The sequence below is a fragment of the Cynara cardunculus genome (genome assembly GCF_001531365.2).
Source record: "Cynara cardunculus var. scolymus isolate 2C chromosome LG 7, CcrdV1, whole genome shotgun sequence".
NCBI classification, from domain to species: domain Eukaryota; kingdom Viridiplantae; phylum Streptophyta; class Magnoliopsida; order Asterales; family Asteraceae; genus Cynara; species Cynara cardunculus.
This window is the reverse complement of record NC_037534.1, coordinates 3,006,081-3,030,986: the sequence shown is the minus strand read 5'-3', so window position 1 is coordinate 3,030,986 and position 24,906 is coordinate 3,006,081. Positions and strand designations below refer to the sequence as shown.

The following is a 24,906-nucleotide window of genomic DNA, read 5'->3' as shown; positions in this document are numbered from 1 at the left end:
CTATATATATATATATATATATATATATATATATATATATATATATAGTATTTTAAGTTTAACGTATTATTCGTCTCCTATAACTGTTACAAGATATTAATCATATCGATTTTGTATACCATGATTGATGATGCATGAAAAGGTTGGTATATAAGAATATTAGTGACAATAATCATACTATGAGAAATAAGTCATTATTAAGTGATAAGAGACTCTGGAAAAAAACAAGTCTGAATTACAAAACATCTGAACGAATCGGACAAAAGTGATAACTAAAAATGAAAAAACAAACAAGGCGTAAACATCATTCGCTAAAACATACAATATTTACATATTGTTTCCTCGAAAGTGTATCTTGATTCTCGACTTTTGTAACAAATTTTCTTTTCTCCTTACCTTCTTTTTGAAAGTTACGTTTAAATATTTCCAACTATAACTATCCCAAATTAATCATTACTCAGATAAATAGAAATTGTTTCTGAAAAATGCATTGCTTTTACGTCTTTCGTTTTAGATAACGTAACACTATGTAATTTAATTTGTTGTAATTAATAAATTCAACCTTTCGTTTCTTTAATCTTAGAGGTCGTTTACCAAATACTTATCTGGGTAATTAAACACTTACCAAGTTATATTACATTACTAGATGAATATGATAAGAACCAAAAAATCTTACCCGGTAAGAACGAGGCAATGACCGAGAGTCTTACCCGGTAAGTGAGGACAATGACTCTTACCAAAGTCAACTCTTACCGGGTAAATTGTTGCATAAAAAGCCATTTTTGTTAACTAAAATCTTATACGGTAAGTAAATAATAATAATATTGAATTTTCCCGATAAGTGCTTATTGGGTAAATGTTTGATAAACGACCCATTAATTTTTAATTCTATTTATTAACAGTCGTTACGAAATACTATTGAGATTGATTGTGATTCATAATTTTCGAAGTTAAAGTATTCGTGCAAAGTGGTTATTCAATGCTTTTGGTGTGAAAAGTTGTTGGGGTGAGTCTTTCTTCACGACTCTTTATGACTACTAGGTATAATCCAACAATTATGGTAGTTAGAGTTCGTAGAAGATACATATGTGTTTTTTAAGGACATGTTTAGCCGACAAACCAAAATGAAATTAACTTACGAAAATTAAAAGAGACTTTTTCAATAAGTTTAAAAAATAAATCAGACATTATGAGTCGAGATTGATGTAACGTAACATTTTTTCCCTTCAAATAAAAATACAAGACTCATCAATTCATAAGAATATATAACTAGTTTTATTTATAAACAATGACTTAAACACCCACAAACATTAATTAATACACAAACCATTAATGACAATAATGACGAATTTATGAACATTAATGACAATAATGACGAAACCAACAATGCTTACCTCCTCCTTCATAACCTTCTTCTTCACCACCATCATCATCCCTACTGAAAATCCACCATAACAAATTACTCAGAGAATTCCCATCATCAAACCCTTTCAAACTCCTTATCTTTTCAACAGCAATCTCCTTCTTATAAACCCCTTCTAAAGCATACACAAACCCTTTCCACCCTTCACCAACACCTTCCCTCTCCAACGCCGGCAAACTCCACTCCACCACCTTCCTCACAAACCCCATATCTGAAAACAAAACCTCCGTGATCGGCAACAATGGCAGAACTTGAATCCCCACCCTACATTCCTTCCACTCCGCTGGTGCAAACCATAACCCACTGTCTCTTTTGTTCGCCCATAAAACACCCACCATTCGGTTTTCTGTTGTGAAGTCTTGAGGGTAATATGTATCATCTTCTTTAACATGCCACCATTGTTGAGCTCCATGGATCTCCATGGCTGTTAGTAATGAACCGGTTGAAACAAGCTGTGTGTCTCCATAAGCTAACCCTAATAAAGCTGCTGAATAATAAGCATTCACTGCTTCACTTGTGCTTTCTTGATTCCTACCGTCTGCAAATTCTGTTAAACCACCAGCCCATGAATGTAACTTCCATAAATCGAAACATCTTAATCTCGTATACTTCGAGTTTTTAGTTCTACCCGAAGTCATGAAATCCGCCATTAAAGCGTAAGCTTGAGGTCTGTACTTTCTTCCCCAGATAGGGTCGATTTTCGCAAGAACAGCGATCCCATAAAGAAAGTAACCAATATGATAATGATGATCATTATATATACCAAATCCAAAATCTGCACCTGAATCTTTGGACCCTTGTTCGGTTATAATTCCACCCCAAGATTTATCATACAAAAACCCATTTCCAACAAAGGTTCCATCCAACCATGGCTCGATTGTTTCCCTCAAATACTTCTGAACTTTTGGGATTACATCAACATAACCAATTTCTTCAGCTATCAATGCTAACCTAGCTGCTCTTGCCACAAGTTTTCCGAAAAAGTAGGAAGATGTTGTCGATATGGAAGTTGAATCCAAACCATCTACATCTTTCACGATAGCATCGATGATTTCGGGGTATCTTTCTTCTTTGATTCCTTTGATTGAATGCCAAGTTACAGAAACTGGATCGGTTTTTAAGACCCATGAATCTCCAGTTACACCCACAAGATCGCCATCGATGCTTTTGTATTTAAAGTCATCAAGAACTTTAGTTGAAGAATTATGATCAAGAAGCTGAAGGTGAAGAGGGTTTGCTAACATTAACAAATCCCCCCAACCTTTCTTTTCCCATTTGTATTCAACACAAAATGGTGAAGTGAACACAGCCTCACCCGACACCGGATAACAGCAACTGAATTGATCAAGAACTGGTTCGAGTTTGGAGTCTGAATTCGGTAATATGGCAATACGGATTATACCTGAAAACGTTGCAGATGAAATCTTTGATATCTCATGAGTTAAATCTATAGGGGAAGATGAATACAACACCCATGTTTGACCGTTGTTGAGATTGATTTTGAACTTGGTTTTTGAGGAATTCGGAGTAAAATCAAGAATCGCATGAATCGTTGAAATGGAGAGTTTTTCGACACGTTGCAAGACGTGGCATGTCAAAAACGGGCTGCCCCGAACCAGATAAAATCTTAAACTGGGTGGAAGATCCAAAGTGACACTTAGATCACTGAATGAAGATATGATGTGGGTTTGACTCGGTTCTGAGTTATCCACGGCGGAGATGGTGAGATCCGCGTTAAAGATTTGATATGTGAAGGCAGTGGTGGAGAAGAGAGATGGGTACGATACAGAAAGCGAGGAGGGCGATGATTTGATCAAATACGGGTGGATGTATTCGGGTTGATCGCCATTTTTGAGGACAAAGTTTTGGAAGAAAGAGTTTGTTGGGAGAGGGGATGAGAGAAGGTTAGGGGAGAAGAAAGTAGAGGGGTCGGGGAGGACGGTGGACTGCGCTTCCGGGAACATGAAAGGGTGGGTGGGGCGACGGTACATGGCGGCCAGTGGTGGTTCAGGTGGAGGAGATGGAGAAGGGTTTGGTGATGGTGGTTTTATAGAGGGTCTTCTTGAAGGTTTTCTAAAGGGTTTGGTAACAATTCTCTCCACTTTTCGTCTAATTTTCTTGAACACCATCTTGAAGGGGGGTTGAACAAATGGAAACTAATTGGAAATTAATTCACTTCAGAAAATTAGATTGAAAGATAAAATTTCTAAGGATCAAATAATCTAAAGAATCAGTAGACTGTTTTCTTGATCTAACAACCTGTTAATTAATCTGGAATGTATTGTCTTACTTGATCAATTGATTGTCAATCAGAGAACAACAGGGATAACAAGAAGGTTCTTGCTAACTTGATATAAAATGAATACCTCAAAAGATATATTTATCGTTGAATACAGGTGTAACTGTCTTGTCTGTACAGTAAAACTCGATCAATTGGTTTCCAAAATAGTAAAAATTTTGGACAACTTTGAGATGGGAAGATTGGATTAGAAGTAAAGAGGGGTGGGATAGGGACATATGGTTCTTTGAATTTGGGTTTGATGTTGAATATGAAGAGGATTTGAAGGTACTTCTTGTGAATGAAAGGTAAACAAGGTTGAATATTTGAAGGAAGGCATAATTAAAAGTGGGGTCTTTGCTATGCTTTGATTGGTGTCCTATAATTCAAGTGATCTTGCCTTCAATCTAAGAAATACCATTTTGTCCTATGAAATTGGACTATTAGATAACATAGTAAATTAGTATAAGTTGTTAATCTATACTATATTATAAGCATTTGATAAAAACTTTTAAAAATTATTTTTTATGCATAAAGTACTGTATATTGATGCATATTGCTTAAAATTCAAAATTACAAGTAAATTATGCATAAGTACAACTTATTAAAGCTCCATGTTTAAATTCGTATATAACTAACTTCGGATAAACATAATCAAATAGAGAATAAATATCTCATTTTAAAATCTAAAAAATCTAAAATATAATTAGCATAATTAGCGAGTTCTAATAAAACAATTGATTATTACTTTTATAAGTAAATTATATTATTAAACCAAATATAAATTATAAAAAATTTGAATTAAAAAGTTACACAAAAAACAAGAATTTTAAATAGTTAATTTGATACTATTATCGATATACTTTTGTCAAATTTTTATGATATCTTCAAATATATATTTTATTCAAAAATAAAAACATCATCGTTTCTTCAAAATCATATAAGACCATACTATAACATCGACAAAAATAAAGAATAAAATGAAATATTAAAATCAAGATGTATCTCGTTGCATTGTGCGAGTAACCTTCTAGTCTTTGTTAAGTCAAATTATATATCAGAAATATGAAAAATAAAAGACTTGATACCAAATGGTTGTTTGTTTAGCTCTTAATAGTTCCATTAAGAAGTGAATCTTGTTTGGTAAAAAAAGTCAGTCTCTTAATGATTCTAAAACCTTGTGAATGATTTTGTATCATGAGCCTCCCCTGATCATTCAACGCCCTAATTTCATTGTAAATAATTACCAAACAATTATATTTCATTTTACACTATATTATGAGAGTCTCTTAATCATTCTGACTACTTAATCATTTTGCACAAAATCATTCAGCAACGACCAAATAACCCCTAAAATGTGAGTCTCTTAATCATTCTGACTACTTAATCATTCTGCACAAAATCATTCAGCAACAGCCAAACAACCCTTAAAATGTGTGAGTATGAAATTGATTAAATATTCAATTAAAATGCCGAGCTATTGTAGATAGGAGTGAGTCGCAAGAATTTATATTTTAAGATATAGTTTCACAATGATTATGAATTTGATAATAATATTAAAAATATTATGTGTAAACGCGTTTGATACATAATGAAGGCAACGGGATTCTTTATCGTTCTTGAAACATTAACAACTCCATGTTCCTTTAACTTTGTTTTGTTGCAAAAATATTTAAAAGTGTATTTGATGGTCCAATTAGATATTTTAAATTGTATTTCAGTAAAATATTGTCAAAAGAAATCTTCAAACACAATTTTTTATGTGTTATAAAATGATTTTTGGAAAATTAAAAAGTTGTGACCGATTTGGGCCGGTCTCAAAATCGAGACCAGTTCTAGGGACCGAGCTTTTAAATAGAGAATGGACTGGATGTTTTGATTGAGACCGGAACCGGTTATAAAAGAAAAATCTTTGAGGAAATCACGGAACTGATTTAGGCTCGGCCCGATCAGCCAATCTCTAATTCTCACGTGGGTTGGCCCAAGCTCAATAATGCTAATCGGGCCTAAAAAAGGACTTTGTGTACCCAATGGAGCCTGATCCATTGAACCCAGACGTAAATCGCACTCCGATTTCAGCCCCGTTTTGTTCACCTTCAACCGCCGGCGAGCGAAAATTGACCAATGATCAAGATCTGATCCGGCAGATATGGCAGGCTTACTGGCATGGGCGACGGACGTAGTGAGAGCCGGAGGTGGTGCAACCAGCGAGGAAGACGAGTCTGATTCCATCCCCTTGCTATTCAATCCAGAACAGGAGAAGTACGTTAGGGAGTTGGACATAAAAGCAGCGTCGTTGAGCCGGTCCGTACAAGATCTCCGTAATAGAATACCTCCACCTGATATTTCTCAGCGCCTCCCTGACCTCCACGCACATTCCCTCGCCTCAAACGCTGCCTTAGCTCTCCAATTGAATGCTCACTCTTCCACCAAAGAACAGGTATTTCCTCGATCATATGTTGATTTTCATCACTTTATCGAATCCATACACGATTTACTAAATCAGAGTTCGAGTAAACCTAGTTAGAATTTACTAAATCATCTGCACTGTAATTGTGTTAGACGTAGAATTGGCATCTACAATCAGTCAATTACTACATATTTTCTGAAAAATCTGCAATTTGGTAAGATTACTACTTATATACTTGATCAAACAGTTAGTAGTCCATTAAAAACTTATGAATTAGATCTATTGTGCATTAACAATGGTTAAGAGCCGTGTTTCTTGGAGTTGCTTATATTGGGGTTTATCATGGTAGCATGTACATAATTTAGCTATGTGCAAGAATTGGACGTATTAACCAAGTTTCAGCCTTAAATCTGACCTTCAGGCATGACATCTTATGGCAGGCACAACTACGAGAACTTACCTTGCACAAAGAAAATGCTGCATTTGAAAATGCCATATCAGAGTGTGAGAGTAAGATACAAGAGAAGTTGCGTGAAGCAGATCAACTTTGTGCTAAGCTAGAGGTAAGAGCTTGATTTCTTTCTTTTTTCATAATATTACTATAGCTGCTACATTTTTGAAATTTCTTTCAAAGATGTAATACAATTGTTTAGTTCTCAACTTATGACCTAAATTGTTGCGGCCAACAGATGTCTTACCTATTGACTTAGTTTAAAAGGGAGAAGATCGTGAGTGTTTAGTGTTCGTAGCTAAGTAGAAGTAAATTCAGGCATGTTCTTACTTATCCCTAGAAAAAAAATTAAGAAGACAATGATGTGAAAATTGAAAAGATATAACATATTTCCCCTGGCTGCTACACTGGTACTAATGTTCTATTTATTTAGACTATTCTACCTCCGCTGCTCTGCATAAGTTTCATGGGTTGACCTTGTTAAGACTTATGATATTCTAAAATGGTTTAGATTGTCCTATATGAATCTTCCCTTGCAGGAAATTGATGCAACTCTGACAACCGAGCTGCAACATGAACAATCTGCACCAGATGATGATGAATCTGGCGACTCAACTGATCTTTCGCTTAAATCAAAAGCTGAAGCAGAAGCACATACCATAGCTTCAATTTCTTCCCTGCAGGAGAGCTTAGAGAACAAGAAAAAGGAATTGGTCTGTTGGATTATTTTCTACTTCTGCATCTCTTATTTTAATCATCTTCTTTTTTTATATTACTTCATTCTTGATTTTAAGTCAATATTGTATGCTTGTGTATCTTGTAGGCTTATATGGAAGAGTTGGTTGAAAACTTAGAGAGACAATGGTCAAAGGTTCAAGAAGAATCACTAAAGCGGCCTTCTCCAGGTATCTTGCATATTGCATACCAATTACTTGGTATTTTTTTACTCTGCACTAGTATTATTTTAATCTTTTGTTTCTTTCATATTACCTCCTCCCATGAGTCTGTCAGAAGTGATGGGTGCAGCATTAACCTTGAACAAGATCACAAATTGAAACTACATGTCTCTATACTTGGTGATACTGAAAATAGAAAGAAGAGAAAAATGTGCATAAGCACTAAGCAGTCATTGTCTTTCTATTGATAATGTTGCCTTAGCTTCTATTTGCTTTTGCATAAATCGGAATAGGATTGTAGGTTTTAAAGCTTCTTATAGTTCAAGGTGTTGAAGCAGTGTATTGTGGCCAAGGTTTATTTCAAATAAAGATAGGGATATAGATAGGTCTGTGTATGTTTTACACTCAACACCCAACAATAGTGGGGGTGTTTATGAGTCAAACATCTAGAAGTGTTTTCAATAAAAAAAAAAGCAGAGTAGTATTGTAGAACAAAATCAACGTTTCCAATATTTTGTAATGATTACCAAAGAGCAAGAAGAAAATTTGAGTTGAAATTTTACCCAATAGAAGAAGTGATCTCTTTTATTTCTAACAAAATAATATTTAGTGTGCATACATATTTCACATGATATGTGTGTGTGTGTGTGTATTATGGCAAATAAGGCATGGTGATTTCGAACTTGTGGATATGGTATGTAATTTTGTACAGCTCAGCGAGAGAAGATGTTGGATAAACAACTTCACAGCCTATTGGAACAATTAGCTGCAAAGCAGGTGCCACTTCTTTAGCCTATGCTCTGATACCAAGCATTAATGTCGTTAATGTTTCTTCCATTACAATTGGTCATAATTGTTTTTCCCAATTTGCCTTTATCTCTGATATTAGGCTCAAGCAGAAGGTCTGGCGGGTGAAATCCATTTAAAGGAGATGGAACTAGATAGGCTAAATGGATTATGGAGGAAGGTTGAAACCAGCACTGCAGAGGCAAATGCTGCCAGAAATAGGTTTGGAAGAAGTAACTCTGATAAAGGAAATCTTTCATCTGATTACATTGTTGATCCTCGTTACAAGCCCACAAGTGGGCGAACAGAGGCCCTGCAGAGGCAAGTGCTGCTCAGGTCGGCTTTCGTGCTCTATATTCTCATCCTGCACATATTGGTATTTATCAAGATATCGTTCTGAAGATTTCCTACATGCATGATTAAAAACAACTATGTAAATATTTGTACATCTCTTGTTTTGAACTCTCTCCACTTCAATCTGTTATTCCTGATGTCTATGTTCCTAAATTCTAACCAATGTTTATGTTTCTTCTCTTTTCTGTCTGCTTCATGAATAATGTTTGTTCTAGTGGTTGGTTCATATCTAGATCACACAGAACAAATACATTTTTCCATGGAAGTCCAATGATCTGATTGTATAGCCTTCCATTCTTTTGGAAAATTTTATATTAGTTTTGGTGTTTATAAAATTAAATTGTTAAGGTAAAATGTGAGTTTCCATCTGCATCCAAAATATTTTGAAATAATCGTATTAATAATTGGGAAAATGGTATTTGAGGTACCAATGGTCCCTACTTGTGTTGTTAGACATCTTTCTCAAACACTATTGATCCCCATATGCATGATGCATCTATCCAAAAGCACTATGTAGGTGGATCCTATATGCCCTACTTGTTTCTCCAACACTATTCATCTCGTGAGACACCTCAAATTCGACCAATCCTGTATACTTCCCCTGTCCCAAAATAAATATCTACAATGGAAAATGCACACAGATTTAGAAATGTGTAATTATTACACGTTTTAATTAAGTAAATGACAATTGTACCCATAATAATAGGAGTAATGACTTTCTTCATCTCATAATTAAGGTAGAATTAGAAAGTAGGCACTTTAGAAAGTGAACATTTATTTTGGGATGGAGTGAGTAATTATTAGCTTTGTTGTCATTTGTAAATGAGGTTGTTTCATTTGTGAGTGGATTAGTGTCAGGAAAGACCTCCAAAATGTGGGAGAAAGTCTGCTTGCAATGACTTGTAATGTTGGTGAATCTTAGTTTATTTTTGTATTTCCTGCTAACTTTGAAATTGATTGAAAACTTCTAACTTGATCTGATGTATGTGATGGGAATTTTTTTCTTTTAATGATGTAAATGAGAAAAAAAGGAAGAGAGACGAACTGTTGATGAATGGAAGAACTCTTAGTTTCACTCCCTATGAAAAAAACACATGATATTCGATATCATTGAATATGTGAATTGGTGATTCAGACCACACTAAACTGCAGCAAGAGAAAACTCCAAGAGATGATATTTACATGGTTTAACAAATTGGTCCCATTCACAATCGCCTTTAGGATTTTTGTTGGTGATTATAGTGAGAGTCATCTGTTCATTTTATGTAATTGGGTTCATAAGAGAATATGGGGTTGTTAGTTAAGATATACCACGAGCTAGGAGGGGTATATTGCACACTCGTGTAAGCTAACTAGAACCCGGGATGTTAGATGGCGCCATATGGCGGAGGTCAAGGGGGTCACGCCCTTGCGGGTTCTTAGGGGCAGCGCCACTGGCATTGGTCCCTATCGGCTTTCTGTTAGGAGATTGAGGAGTTTCTTTGTGCGACAAGATTTTTTCTTTGACCTCTATTTCCCTGGGCATCAAAACGCTCAGGAGTTTCTCAATGTCCAACGGGTATTCAGTACAATAAACCTCGAGAGGATTATCATGGAGTGTGCTGTGGTTGACAAAGCCACAGCTTGTGGAATCCCTCATATATGAAGCGACCTACAGGTTGCTATACCCCGTAAGATGGTGTGAAGGACGAATCCATGATCTGGAAGCAGAAGTCGCAGCTAATGAGCCCCCTCCCCTGTACAGGAAGAGTTCAAGAAGATGATGAGTAAATAAGTAACTTTCCTCCTCTTCACTATAGCTACATTCCATTTGCTGATCAGGTAGTTTTGCATCTAGTGTTCCAGCAATTTTTAGAAGTAGATAAGCAATTCAGCAGTAGCACTGCTTTTATTCTAATTCACAAATCAACCTTCGACGTTGTAAAACTGTTCATAAAATCATGTCAGATATAACCATGGTTTTCAAAATCGTTTTCCTCGAGGCGAGGCAGTGGGATTCCGAATATGAGGCGCCGCCTCAAGTGAACCGAATGAAACCTACGCCTCAAGGCGTGGATGGAAAACGCCTCGAGGCCCGATTCCGCTTTCTAAATCCTTGGATATAACATTTTCGTTTTCATCGTCTTCTTGATTTCCTTTTGTTAATTGCATAATTTAGCTACATCCAATCGAGGGATTTGAAGTTTTACTTGTTTTTGGTGAATCTGTTTCCATGAAATAACCTTTCTTGGTATAAATCAATCCATAGGCATTGAAGATTTAGCATTTTCGTTTCCAGTGTCTTCCTGATTTTCTTTGTTGATCGAATAGTCTAGCAACATCCAATCAAGAGATTTTAAGTTTTCCTTGTTTAATTTTTTGGTGAATCTGTTTAATATGTGAAACATTTAGGGCTCATTTGGTTTGTAGGATTTGGAATTAATTTCCCTTCCAGTCCGTTGTATAGTTTGAAAGAAAGTTTGAATTTGAAATCCCACACCATAGATTTTGAAATCCTTGGAGATGACCGTCATTTTATATCCAAATCCCTAGGATTTCAATAATTTCCATAGCATCTCTATACCTGCCATAATCTTTCCATTGCCTCTACATCTTACCGAAATAAACAAATTATTTATAGCACAAACAAATATTTTACAAAAAAAAATAAAATTCATTCTAAATCCTACAAACCGAAAAAGATTTATAAAATAATGGAATTCAATTCCATCCCAAATCCTACAAACCAAACATACTAAATATTTCAAATCCTTAGGATTCTCAATCCCTCCAATTCCATATTCGTCCACAAAATCCAAAATACCTCTAACACATTCTGCTTAACCAAACATGCCCCAAGTTTGGATCAAGGATTTCCTCAACTGTACCTTGCTGAAAATGCTTCCATGCAAGTAGAATCAGATTGCATTCATTTGATTGCTTGTTTTGAAGAAGCATTTGTGAGACCAAAACACCAAACAGTTCCTGAGCAGCTGCATCCTAACAGCCTGACCAGGTTTTTGTGTTCAACACTGCTGATCATTATGGAAACCTGTTACTCTGAATTTGTTGTTGAACAAAAGCCTCTTGGGAGCAATCTCTCTTCCTTCTATGTGGAAGACAAATATCCAGATATGTTAGTAGGATTAAGTGGTTAAAATTAGTACTCGACAGCTGAAGTTGATATAAGAACCGTCGAGTTTATGTTTTAAAATAAATAAAAAAAGTGACATAAATAATGTGTCGTAGTTGATCCATTGTCTCATTCCCAAACGCAAATGAATTACCTATTCTTTGCAAAAGTCATCTCGTTGGTAAGCTAGTTGATAAACTAGTTATGTGAGGTAAAAGTTAGCTGATAAGCTAGATGACAATGTAAAATGACCCAATTACATGCTGAAAATTAACCGGATAAATATTAGAGGTATAACTGGAAAAAGGCCACCAGGAGCTTATTGAAACTAGCATTTTAATAAGTTAGCTAGAGGTGCAGAAAGTCAATTGGAATCCAATTAGAACCGACTGATCATAATTAGATATCCAATGGTAATTGGATCGGATCCGATCCAAAACTTCAACATCCAAATTGGACTGGTGGGCTCTTGAATGAATCCATAATCCAATAAAACTGAACCGATCCAATGTGTTTACCATCCAATTAAGAAATATACACAATTAATAATATTTTACCATATAGATTTTAGCTTATATTTGTATAAATATTTTTTAAGAAATTAGGAAAATATTTCAATAATTGGTTGAAACGTTGGATTGATTAGTTGAAAATTGGATCAAAATATTGAATGAATCCAATCTAATCAAATGAATAACCTATAGTGATATCTAATGGACGAAACCTATATGATCCAATCATCCATGGGATTGGATAAGTTGTCCAATGTTAATTAGATCGAATCGGACCGGATCCACTCAAATCCGTTGAAATTCAACCGAAGAACACCCTTAAAGTTAGCTATAGCAAACCAAAAAAGGTTTTTACAATAAGCTTAAAAAATAAGCTAGCTTATCGTTGTCAGACGTGCCCTATACGTAGAAGCCATGTCGTAGCTTATTAAACTGAAGGTAGGGAGTCACCATCAAGACAAGAACTAGAAGGAATATATCAAATGACAGATGAGATCCAAACTGATATGATATGAAGAAGAGGACAATCCAACTTTCTAAAGAATGCAATATAATGCACATGAAAAATAGACTGGCTAACCAATTACTCTTCATCTCACATGTATAATTTGCATGCTGTTGTTTTCCTGGACTTGTTGCTAGTTGCTTAAAGTTTATGTTCTAGAATTTAAAGTACCTTTGACTGTAACTTGAGTCCCTTACTCCCTTTGGTATATTATATGCAATTAACTACTTGATCGAGTATGCTGTGTGTCTAATGACAGAAGTAACCTTTACTGTATCTTCGTTTATCATCATTGAAACACCTTGATGGTGGCTTGATGCCGATGAGCGAAATAGGGTAAGTTGTTCAAGAAATTATTGTGTTTGTGGAACAAAATGCTATAGGTGCATGCTATAACTTATGCTTATGCCAATCATGGCCGGGTTCTTTTTGGAAAAAGCAATCATGGCCGGTTTGTTAGCAACTTAATGAGTTTAATGAGACTCAGAGCTTATCCGGTCAGCTATACATGATTGTTTGCTAGTGAATTAACGATATAGAAAGTGATTTATTCATTAAGCTTTTATGTAGAAAATCAAGTTTTTTTTTTTCTTTTGAACATAATCTCTTTCAAACATAAACCTTCTCAATCTATACAGAAAGATTAATCTACACATATAGCTTTATCCATAGAGGACTTAATAGAAAACCAACCAAATAGCCATAGTCTTATTACCATTAGGGATTTTCCCAACTGTTGTCTTCAAGAACTTATGGATTAGTCCATGTAAGATTACCCAAAGAAAACCTTATGCTTATGCTTGAGATATTCTAGCATAGTTAGGTGGAATAAATGCTACTTTCATAATGCATACAAATATTTTATCATGTCATTATGCTAAAATAGTTGTATGTGTTACGAAACTACCATTTGTTCCATCTTTACATTTTGTTCATTCTTTATATTTTATTTATTGTATTTTATCATTTTTAAACTTTCACTCAAAATATTATTTTCATATGTTTTTTTTATATTTTGGTTAATTTATGTAATTTATTAAATATTAATAATAATGATAATAAAGTACTATAGAAAAGGTATAAGATAAAAATTGGAAATTAATAAACTTCATATTTTTGTGTCATTTTGATCGTGTTGACTGAAAACTTTTTAATAATATATTTTATTATAAAAAAATATTTTGTTTTATTATAATTTAATAAATTACATAAATTATAATCAAAATATAAATAACTCATCTTACCAAATGACAAACAACTATTCTGTTTTATTATGTTATATTTGGAATACCACACTAACCATTTATGTTCATAGTGAATTTGATTAATTTGTATCTAGGGACGGACCCACCATTTAACTATAAGGAAAAAATATAGGGAACGATTTGACTAAGAAAATGACATTAACAGGATTCAAATTTGGATCTGAGGCGGAATAAAAGCTTTACAAACCAACTCTACCAAATAAAATTTGTTCTCATTGTAGTTTCAAAATACATACATTAGCACACAACAAATATAAACAGAAACCAATCATGATAGATAGAGAGAAAGAAAAAAAAACACAAACTCACAAGAAAAGTTAATAGAGAAAATGATAAGAAGAGGACTACCCAACAAAAAAGATAAGATTGCTACTTGTTTATTGTATGTATGCATGTGAATCATATAATTATGTATATCTATTAAAAATATCTTGCTTTCAATATTTAATGCCTTAATTGCCATAATGCTATGATAAAGATATTGTAGCTCATCTCTCACATCCAATATCTTCTACAAGTTTAAACAAAACCAAACGAATTGTGTATATCTCATCTGATAGCGGAGTTTTGAGATGGGATATAAGCAGATATGTCTTCTATCCCGAAGAATTGAGCGGATGTTCTCGTAAAGTTGTGGAAGATTGTATGTTATAAATGGTTAATACAATGCATCTGTGTGAGCACGCCTCTTTGTTTGGTCTAATATTTAGGTCAGTTAAGAATGGCACGAGTGTAGCATACATAGGAGTTACTCTTTTACAATAAGAGTAAGGACTGATTGGTTGGTTTTATATTAACTCTTGTATAGATAAAGTTGTCTATGTAGATTAAAAAGTTATTCGTTCAGGAATGTTTTTTCATAGATGGAAGGTGCGTGTGTTTTAATTATTGGGGACAAGTTTGAAAAAAAAAACTTGACTTTCTACATAAAGCTCTCCCCTTGAAGCTTACTGAATAAGCCACTTTCTACATAATTAAGCTACTGCCAAACAAAAACAGTCATACATAATTGACAGAATGAATTGTGAGTCTCATTAAGCTCATTAAGTTGTTAACAAACAAGTCCTAATTGGTATATTAATAAAAACATGTTTCCTTTCTTTTCTCTTCTATTTAAGAACATGAAAGTTTGTTCTCTTTCTATTTTTTTCCCTCCCTTTCCTTTTAGTAATACAAATGAAAAGGTTTATTTCTTCTTTTTTTTCTTTTCTTTCCAAACTTGAGGACATGGTTTATTAAAAAAATGTTACATTTTGGAAGTTGTCTTTAGGTGGCCAATTTACAGGACCTACACAAATGGATGTAGTGAGGTGGGGCTTTTTTATTCACTTTTAACTATATCAAGTTATGTACAAGGGGAATACTCTATGTCGTTTCAAGGCGTGTGTTGACGCATTGTAATCAAACCCAGTAAATCTCACACGTTGTACAGTCTAAATAGAATAAAATATGCAAACTTTGTCTCTATCCCGTAGAATACTTAGACTGTTACCGTAAAGAAAGTTTCCAAATGTTGATATCATATATGTGGGATAAAAACAATCAACTTAGATACAAAAATCAATATCTTACATTCAATTCAACAACCATTTTTAACCTCTTGAATGTGATCTCTCCTCAGCTGATCTCAGACCCTCCATCTTCAACATGTGAAGCAGGAAATCACTCCACGTGTCAATGGGCCCAGGTAAGCACCAATGTACACAATCCTTATACAATGTCACATTTTCATTGGGCCAATGCCCATATCTACTTGGATGACCATCTGGCCTCAATAACATGGCCTGTGTTGTATCCAAAAGCCTATATTTTAAACCCCTTTTCTTCCCAATCTTTTCTGCCTTCCTATATTCCTCCATTTGTGTCATATAAAACTCCAAGTTTTCACCTTCTAGTGTTATCTCATTGCTCTTAAATGGCATCTTTCTCACACAATCTCCGCCCCCGTTCCACGCCCCGCCCTCGAAATGCATCGGGGTAAACGTACGTAAAATCGTCACCCTTGAACTTTTCACGACTATTAATCGCCTTGAACACGGTTCGTATGGCTTTTCTGTATCCAAACGTCAGGGGGTAATGTGTGATGTTGTCTAGTTGACGGTTGCTGCAACCGACTACCTGTCGGTTGACGTAGTACAACGCAGGCCGCCAGAACCAGTGGCCTGCGTTTGCGTTGATGATTAAGTGATCGAATTCGTCGATCTGGGTCGTCCATTTCTCGTCGAATTCGTCTAGGTATAGGTTGAAGAGGCCCGTATGGGTCGGGCCGTCGGATTCGGCCTCTTGGGCTTTGACTAAAAAGGGTGACCAAAATGTGGCAAGAGTGAAGTTGTAGGAGACGTAATACCAACGTTTGAAGTTCTCGTCTTTCGTTATCGATCTATCAATCGGATATTCCACCTGAAAACATAAAAGCAAGAAAAAAATATTTAATGATGATTAAACGTTATAATTATTTTCAAGAAATCTTGAAAAATATTAATTAAAGATAATAATGAATGAATGAATAGCTTACCCTGGATAACATGCAAATCAAGGACTGCATTTGGTTTCTACCCACGGAATCACCCACAAAAGCCAGAGACTTGTCTCTCACAATCTCCAAGAACTGATACGGGTTGAAAATGGGTAAATCACACCCATCGGGTTTCCATCTCCACTTCATGAAATCGGAGTCGGGTCGTCCATATTTCTGGCAGTTTTGGTGTTCATGGATAGCCCAACATGTCATGTTATCATAATACGGAGCATCTGGATTTCGGATCCATTCGCCGGAAAAGACATCGCATTTGTGGTGGTTGTCATTGATGGTGATGACTTCATCTTGTGGGTGGTACACCGGAGCAATGGTGTCGCCGGCGGAGGCATGACCGGTGATGGTTGGGAATTTGTGAAGAGGGTAGCAGAGAGGAACGACGGTGAGGATGATGAGAGTTAGGGTTACGAGAATTAGGGTTTTGGAGGAGCTTCGAAGAAGGGTGGTTTGCCGGTGTTGGTTGTTGTTGTTGTTCTTCCCAGACGGCAGCTCAGCCGCTGTGACCTTCATCGAGAGAGAGGTACAAGTTCCAAAAGAAAGGTGGTGGTGGGTGGTTTTTATTTTTTGGAAATATTTATTTAAGATTTTTGATATATATAATATATAGTCATGGTCATGGATTAAAATATATTAATATTTGATTATGGAATGATGCAAAAATTAAAAAAAAAATTATATGTAAAATTATGATAATATGTACAGAGAAAAAGCTTTTTATACGAGAACTGTAACTCTATCTAATTACGATTCTTCTAAGAACTTGCACTTGAATCTTTTATAGAAATACTCATGGACCAAACTACATATCAGTGGTTACTATATATAGAACTTACGTACTAGCATTAGACATTCAAATAATACTATAAGACATCTATTTTTGATGTTTTTTTCTTATAAAATAATTTGTAAATTAACGATAAATTGATCTAATCACATAATAAAATTCCTACTTTATTATGTAGTGATGGTCAAACTGATCCGGGACCTGTAAAAGACCGGCCTGGCCTGAGACCGGTAAAGACCAGTTATAGACAGAGGCGGATACAGAAGAGGCTGGTAGGGTTCAAAGGCCCCCAACAAAATGCTTCACAAAATTGGTTCAATCTTATTAGACTAGTGATATTTATTTAGTGTTTGCTATTGGGACCCGAACACCAAAATAAAAGGCCTCCAACTATGATAAACTTCGTATTTTTAATTGGTTCAATCTCACACGTACTCAATAAACAACAACCCAACTCAATACCGACCTACTTCTCCTTAGAACTCAACTCAACGAGCAATGTGGTTACTTGTTTTAAGTGTAAACTGTATAGAATATATATAAATAATATTATAATGTGTCAGTTTAATGAAAATAGTAAAAAAAATTAACTGAAAATCGAACTGAATAAGTTTTTATTATTCTGTTAATAAAAATGTTTAAGCCAAAAATGAAAACCCGAAACCTTTTTTGGTTTGGACGAATTGTTCGGTTTCGAAATTTTTTGACACTCCTAAGTATGCCCCCAATCATAATAATTTCTGGATCCGCCACTGGTTATATAACTGCCGACTGAGATCGGTTACGGTTTTGGAGGGTTTTTTAAGGGACCGGCCCGACCGTGATCGGGACCGGTTATGGGCCCGACCCGGTTTTTAAAAAAGTAGCATTTTCTTTAATAAAAAAAAAATATAGTTGTTATATGACCCTTTGTTTTGGGTCTTTTTTGCCTTCAATATCCTATATATAAATGTCATGGTCGAAAGATTTACATACAAAATGCAAAAAAACGTTCACAATTCTTGGTTTTAATTATAATAAAACGCATTTTTAAAGTGTATTTGGGCGACCCAATTACAAATTTTATAATGTAATAAAAAATCTATCATTAAAAAGTTATAAAAAAATATTTTTTTGGTCAGGACTAGCTAACCATAACCGGTTATAGGAATGCTTAACCGGGCTTAGTATTTTCGACCAGTACCGATTATGACCGGCACTGTTGAGGACCAGGACCGATAAGGACCTGTCTGGCTCAGGACCGGTTTTTGGCCATCACTATTTATTAATAAGAAAATAAAAACAAATTCATATATTTAATATTGTATAGTAATTTATAAAATAGTATTTACCAATCAAATATTATAAAATTATATTAGTATTTTTTATAAGTATAATAAAAAAATTGATATATATTATTTTGAAACAAGAGATAGAAGTTTCTATTGAGGAGCACCAAGTCATCGATTTGTTCCATATGGTTTTGTTTTTATATCCCAATTATTTGTTTAATAGATAAAAATGTTTGTTGACTATATTGCCCTCATACGTAAACAGATTCGATCAAATAAAAATCATACAAATCAATATCGTAATCGTGTATTTAGTATATATATAAATATATGGTTTTATGAATATATTGATTGTCTTTTAACATAAACTGTTAATTATAAGTAATGAACTCTAATTATCTTTCATAAACATTTGAACTATATAACTGATTCACATATGAATTTATTAATTGATTCACATATAAACTCGTGTGATTTACATATGAACTAATTAACTGATTCACATATGAAATATGGGTTCAAATATACATTTGTTTGTCGTCTATTTATAAAAGTTAAGAAACTCCCCATTTATTTTTTGCTTGACTAGTCAAAGCTGCATTTCTTAACCAATCTTAACCGTATGAAAAATTAAAATCACTTATTTACTTTTCAAATACTTACAATTTCTCAAATGAAACTTTCCCTATCTATATCTATACTATATTATAAAAAAATTGACAAAAACCTTTAAAACCCATTTTTATGCATAAAATATTGGTTTTATATTGAGTCTTGTATGGATAAAGTTGTCTATGTAGATTAAAAAGTTTTTCGTTTAGGAAGGTTTGTTCATAGATGGAAGGTGCGTGTGTTTTAATTACGAGGGTCAAGTTTGAAAAAAAAAAAACTTGACTTTCCGCATAAAACTCTCCCCTTGAAGCTTACTGAATTAGCCACTTTCTATATAATTAAGCCACTGCCAAACAAAAGCAGTCATACACGACTGACTGAATGAATTGTGAGTCACATTAAGCTCATTAAGTTGTTAACAAACAAGTCTTAATTGTTATTTATATAAAAAACATGTTTCCTTTCTTTTCTCTTCTGTTCAAAAACATGAAAGTTTATTCCCTTTCTATTTTTCCCTCCCTTTCCTTTCAGTAATACAAATGAAAAGGTTTATTTTTTTTTTTCTTTCTTTTCTTTCCAAATTTGAGAACATGGTTTATTAAAAAAATGTTACATTTTGGAAGTAGTCTTTTAGGTGGCCAATTTACAGGACCTACACAAATGGATGTAGTGAGGTGGGGCTTTTTTATTCACTATTAACTATATCAAGTTATGTACAATGGAAATACTCTATGTCGGGTCTATATCGACATGTTTCAAGGCGTGTTTGACGCATTGTAATCAAACCCAGTAAATCCCACACGTTGTACAGCCTAAATATAATGAAATATGCAAACTTTGTCTCTATCCCGTAAACTGTTACCATAAACAAAGTTTCCAAATACTGATATCATATATGTGGGATAAAAATAATCAACTTAGATACAGATTTTCAAATCCACACCATTCATTCAAGGCCATTATAAAAGCCTACAAAAATCAATGAGGAAAACAAATGAAAATATAACCAAATCTTACATTCAATTCAACCACCATTTTTAACCTCTTGAATGTGATTTCTCTTCAGCTGATCTCAGACCCTCCATCTTCAACATGTGAAGCAGGAAATCACTCCACGTGTCAATGGGCCCAGGTAAGCACCAATGCACACAATCATTATACAGTGTCACATTTTCATTGGGCCAATGCCCATATCTACTTGGATGACCATCTGGCCTCAATAACATGGCCTGTGTTGTATCCAAAAGCCTATATTTCAAACCCCTTTTCTTCCCAATCTTCTCTGCCTTCCTATATTCCTCCATTTGTGTCATATATAACTCCAAGTTAACACCTTCTAGTGTTATCTCATTGCTCTTAAATGGCATCTTTCTCACACAATCTCCGCCCCCGTTCCACGCCCCGCCCTCGAAATGCATCGGGGCGAACGTACGTAAAATCGCCACACCCTTGAACTTTTCTCGGCTATTGATCGCCTTGAACGCGGTTCGTATGGCTTTTCTATATCCAAACGTCATGGGGTAGTCTGTGATGTTGTCTAGTTGACGGTTGCTGCAACCGACTACCTGTCGGTTGACGTAGTACAACGCAGGCCGCCAGAACCAGTGGCCTGCGTTGATGATTAAGTGATCGAATTCGTCGATCTGGGTCRTCCATTTCTCGTCGAATTCGTCTAGGTATAGGTTGAAGAGGCGCGTAGGGATCGGGCCGTCGGATTCGGCCTCTTGGGCTTTGACTAAAAAGGGKGACCAAAATGTGGCAAGAGTGAAGTTGTAGGAGACGTAATACCAACGTTTGAAGTTCTCGTCTTTCGTTATCGATCTATCRATCGGATATTCCACCTGAAAACATAAAAGCAAGAAAAAAAAAATATTAAGTATTTTATTTATCTTTATTTCTTTTAATAAAATAATTGGAAATAAATAAAATAACAAAATAATTTACTTTCTTTCGTTTCAGTTTTACATGTCAGTAATTTTCAGAGTTTTTTTTAACTTTTTGTGCTGATTTCTTTAAAGCTGTCGGTTGCAAGATATTTTAAAATTTAACATTTTATTAACTACAATTATTTTAATTTATAAAATATAATTATTTTAATATTATTTATTTTAAATTTGATCTTGGAAAAGGGTTGAGGAGTCCATGTTGCCAGCCGGATTATATTCCCTGCAAATTGTCACGGAGTAAATGATATAATATGGTCCAGATCTACAACACCCTAAACTAATTATAAAAATTATATATATATATATATATATGTATAATATTATATATAATTCATAAGACCAATTTATGTTTATTAATCAACTTTATAAATATATAATCTAATGTTGTACAATGCTAATTTTATGATATCAAGTCATTATATATATTATATATCATGATGTGATTGAATTAGATATTTATAAAAATAATATATATTATAATGAAAAAAAATGTGGAAATGAAGAGCAGTTGACAAGTACCGAGTGACAACCTCCATTATAAATTAATTATAATTAAAATAATTTTAAAGTGATAAAAGTTGAAGAGGCATAATAATTATTGAAAGAAAACAAATAATAAAAAGACAAAGCTCCTTTCAAATAATCAACCTTCACGACTCTTTCCTTTTCCCAAACCTTCTACACTTTATGCTACTGACTTTCCTCACCCAACACTCAACCGCTACACCTCAAAACTATATGTATATGTACATATATATATATATATATATATATACATATATATATATATACATATACATATATATGTATGTATACATATATATATATACATATACATATATATGTATGTATACACACACGCGAGTCTACATCAACTCGATGACCGCGCTGAGTTGTCGGCATGTACGATTCTAGCTAGGGGTGTAAAAAATTGGATAGAAATAGTGATCGATATGCGCGAAGTTAAAACATGTAAAAGGGTATAAAAATAGTCGTGTATGGTGTAACAAATATGTGAAATGCACGTAGTAAAGCATAAACACTATGCAACAACCATTCAAGATATATTTGTAAACGGGAATTTGAGACAAAGTAGTAATTATACAAGTGACGATACCTAAAACAATGTAATTTTAATTTACTGCGTTAGATCCAGTGGTTTATTACAGTACTTGTACGTAGACATACTCAGGACCCGAAATAACATCATTTTCAAAGGGTCATTTTTGGGCACTACTATTTTGACTTCAGTTGAATCAAATCATAGCATTAAAAATATAAAACATAAAATCTGATATTGAAGATAAAAAAAAACATATTCAATTAACACATAAAGGTGAGTTTATCTGTTCTTTTTTGTTAATCATGGGTATCTAGACTAATTTGTATACATCTCGACTAATTTTATAGACCCTAAAGAACAGCGAGAAAAATCTCAATAACCAACCTCTAAGAAAAATCCTAAAAACCACAAGACTTATTATCAGTTGAGCTAACCGCTCAACAGTATTTATGTAACATGAATCGGTGATATTTGAATGCCAAATGATTAGGAGGAAACTTGGGAAGAAAAAATAGGCGATATGATGTTGAAAATAAGGACCAATGGTGACTCACAATCTTCCACGTAAGCAAGGGCCCCACCGCCCATGTGCATCATTTGCACATAAGATGCCATCTAACTCTTGATTATTATTAACACCACAACGAGTTCATATAAATTTTTGTCGATTCTTTGTTTGTCATTTTACGTAATTTGTTTTCATTTTACATCCAATAAATAACACCCACAAATTATCATATCACATAAAATACATACATCAATTAAAAAATAACCGTATCCAAAATGTCTTAATATATAATAAAGATCGAGAAAGAATCTTAAGAAAACCGATGACAAATTAAATATATCAAAATAAATGTCAAATTAAACGTTAAAAAGTGATTTTTTTGTGTTTATTTTATTAAATGTCATTTTAGTTTTGGCTTTATTTAATGATGATTAAACGTTATAATTATTTTCAAGAAATCTTGAAAAATAGTAATTGAAGATAATAATGAATGAATGAATAGCTTACCCTGGATAACATGCAAATCAAGGACTGCATTTGGTTTCTACCCACGGAATCACCCACAAAAGCCAGAGACTTGTCTCTCACAATCTCCAAGAACTGATACGGGTTGAAAATGGGTAAATCACACCCATCGGGTTTCCATCTCCACTTCATGAAATCGGAGTCGGGTCGTCCATATTTCTGGCAGTTTTGGTGTTCATGGATAGCCCAACATGTCATGTTATCATAATACGGAGCATCTGGATTTCGGATCCATTCGCCGGAAAAGACATCGCATTTGTGGTGGTTGTCATTGATGGTGATGACTTCATCTTGTGGGTGGTACACCGGAGCAATGGTGTCGCCGGCGGAGGCRTGRCCGGTGGTGGTTGGGAATTTGTGAAGAGGGTAGTAGAGAGGAACGACGGTGAGGATGATGAGAGTTAGGGTTACGAGGATTAGGGTTTTGGAGGAGCTTCGAAGAAGGGTGGTTTGCTGGTGGTTGTTGTTGTTGTTCTTCCCATATGGCAGCTCAGCCGCTGTCACCTTCATCGAGGGAGAAAGGGAGAGAGAGAGATGGGAGAGATGGAGAAAGAGAGAGAGAGAGAGAGGTACAAGTTCCAAAACAAAGGTGGTGGTGGGTGGTTTTTATTTTTTGGAAATATTTATTTAAGATTTTTGATATATATAATATATAATATATAGTCATGGTCATGRATTAAAATATATTAATATTTGATTATGGAAAAGGAAATTTTATATATAAAATTATGATAATATGTATAGAGAAAAAGGTTTTATATGAGAACTATAACTAAATTATAAGACGTGAAAATAATTGAATCGTATTTTAATGATGCATTATTATGCAACCCTTTATATTTGTACAACCAATACAACTCAATCTCAACCGTCAATAAAATTTGATGAATATATGATTTCATAAGTTTTGATTGTTTCTTAATATAAAGTATTGATCATAATTAATGAATTGTAGTCATTTTCATAAATATTCAAATCATAATAAATGAACTCTCATCATTTTTATAAACATCTCAATTGATTGAGTTGTATTGATTGTACAAATGGACATAGTTGCATTTGAAATATACCATATATGTATATATATATAAGTTAAATTAAATATTGTATTTATTAAAAAAATTGTCTAATATATCTTAAATACGATCGATGCATTTAAAATGAAGAATTAAAAGTCAAATCTTTAACACCTACTTGATTTTGATGATTACAATATTAATTATATCGTTAATATATTATTCCTTTCACCTAAACATTTTAATTTCAAGGATTTTCAACCGTAACAAATATAAAAAATCATTCTTTTTCTTATGTAATCATTTTTAGAGATTCTACAGATTTCTCAAAATTTGAAACCTTTCTCTCTCTTACTTTCTTCATTTTAGAGAAAGTTTCAAAGAATCTATTGGAATAAAAATCATTAAAATCTCCATTTTGAAAAGGCTTTAGAAAATCTATTGGATTTTTTAATCCTTAAAAGCTCGAATTTAAAGAATCCATTGAAGATACTAAGGGGTCGTTTACTAAACATTTACTCGATAAGAACTTACTAGGTAATTTTCCTTACCGGATGAACATGACAATGGGCAATAATCTTACCCGGTCCGATAAGAGCGATGATAAAAATGGAGAGTCTTACCCGGTAAGTGAGGGTGACAACTCTTACTCG

At 34.0% G+C, this 24,906-nt stretch overlaps 3 protein-coding genes and 1 pseudogene across 3 annotated transcripts; 1 reads left to right on the top strand and 3 right to left on the bottom strand.

The window, feature by feature from the left end:
- Positions 1 to 1,273: 1,273 nt before the first annotated feature.
- On the bottom strand, positions 1,274 to 3,552 carry LOC112515666 (probable endo-1,3(4)-beta-glucanase ARB_01444). Its single transcript, XM_025122574.1, has one exon. It carries the CDS (start codon positions 3,550 to 3,552, stop codon positions 1,360 to 1,362), a length of 2,193 nt encoding a protein of 730 aa, XP_024978342.1. The 3' UTR covers positions 1,274 to 1,359.
- Positions 3,553 to 5,740: 2,188 nt separating this feature from the next.
- On the top strand, positions 5,741 to 8,781 carry LOC112515387. The gene is made up of 6 exons (XM_025122181.1): positions 5,741 to 6,141; positions 6,552 to 6,674; positions 7,102 to 7,275; positions 7,386 to 7,467; positions 8,171 to 8,235; positions 8,348 to 8,781. The coding sequence occupies exons 1-6, from the start codon at positions 5,851 to 5,853 to the stop codon at positions 8,642 to 8,644; spliced, it is 1,032 nt and encodes a 343-aa protein (XP_024977949.1). The 5' UTR covers positions 5,741 to 5,850; the 3' UTR covers positions 8,645 to 8,781.
- A 6,760-nt stretch (positions 8,782 to 15,541) lies between these two features.
- Positions 15,542 to 17,038, bottom strand: LOC112515885 (annotated as a pseudogene).
- Positions 17,039 to 20,068: 3,030 nt separating this feature from the next.
- On the bottom strand, positions 20,069 to 23,796 carry LOC112515504 (protein trichome birefringence-like 19). The gene is made up of 2 exons (XM_025122366.1): positions 23,220 to 23,796; positions 20,069 to 21,036 (listed from the first exon to the last, which is right to left on the bottom strand). Exons 1-2 carry the CDS (start codon positions 23,745 to 23,747, stop codon positions 20,233 to 20,235), a joined length of 1,332 nt encoding a protein of 443 aa, XP_024978134.1. The 5' UTR covers positions 23,748 to 23,796; the 3' UTR covers positions 20,069 to 20,232.
- Between the last annotated feature and the right edge of the window lie 1,110 nt (positions 23,797 to 24,906).

Bases quoted from the DNA above. Each gene is read 5' to 3' on its own strand.
- LOC112515666 (XM_025122574.1), bottom strand. From the start codon at position 3,552: ATGGTGTTCAAGAAAATTAGACGAAAAGTGGAGAGAATTGTTACCAAA.
- LOC112515387 (XM_025122181.1), top strand. From the start codon at position 5,851: ATGGCAGGCTTACTGGCATGGGCGACGGACGTAGTGAGAGCCGGAGGT. The intron at 6,675-7,101 runs GTAAGAGCTTGA...CTTCCCTTGCAG, and splicing joins AACTTTGTGCTAAGCTAGAG to GAAATTGATGCAACTCTGAC. The intron at 7,468-8,170 runs GTATCTTGCATA...AATTTTGTACAG, and splicing joins ACTAAAGCGGCCTTCTCCAG to CTCAGCGAGAGAAGATGTTG.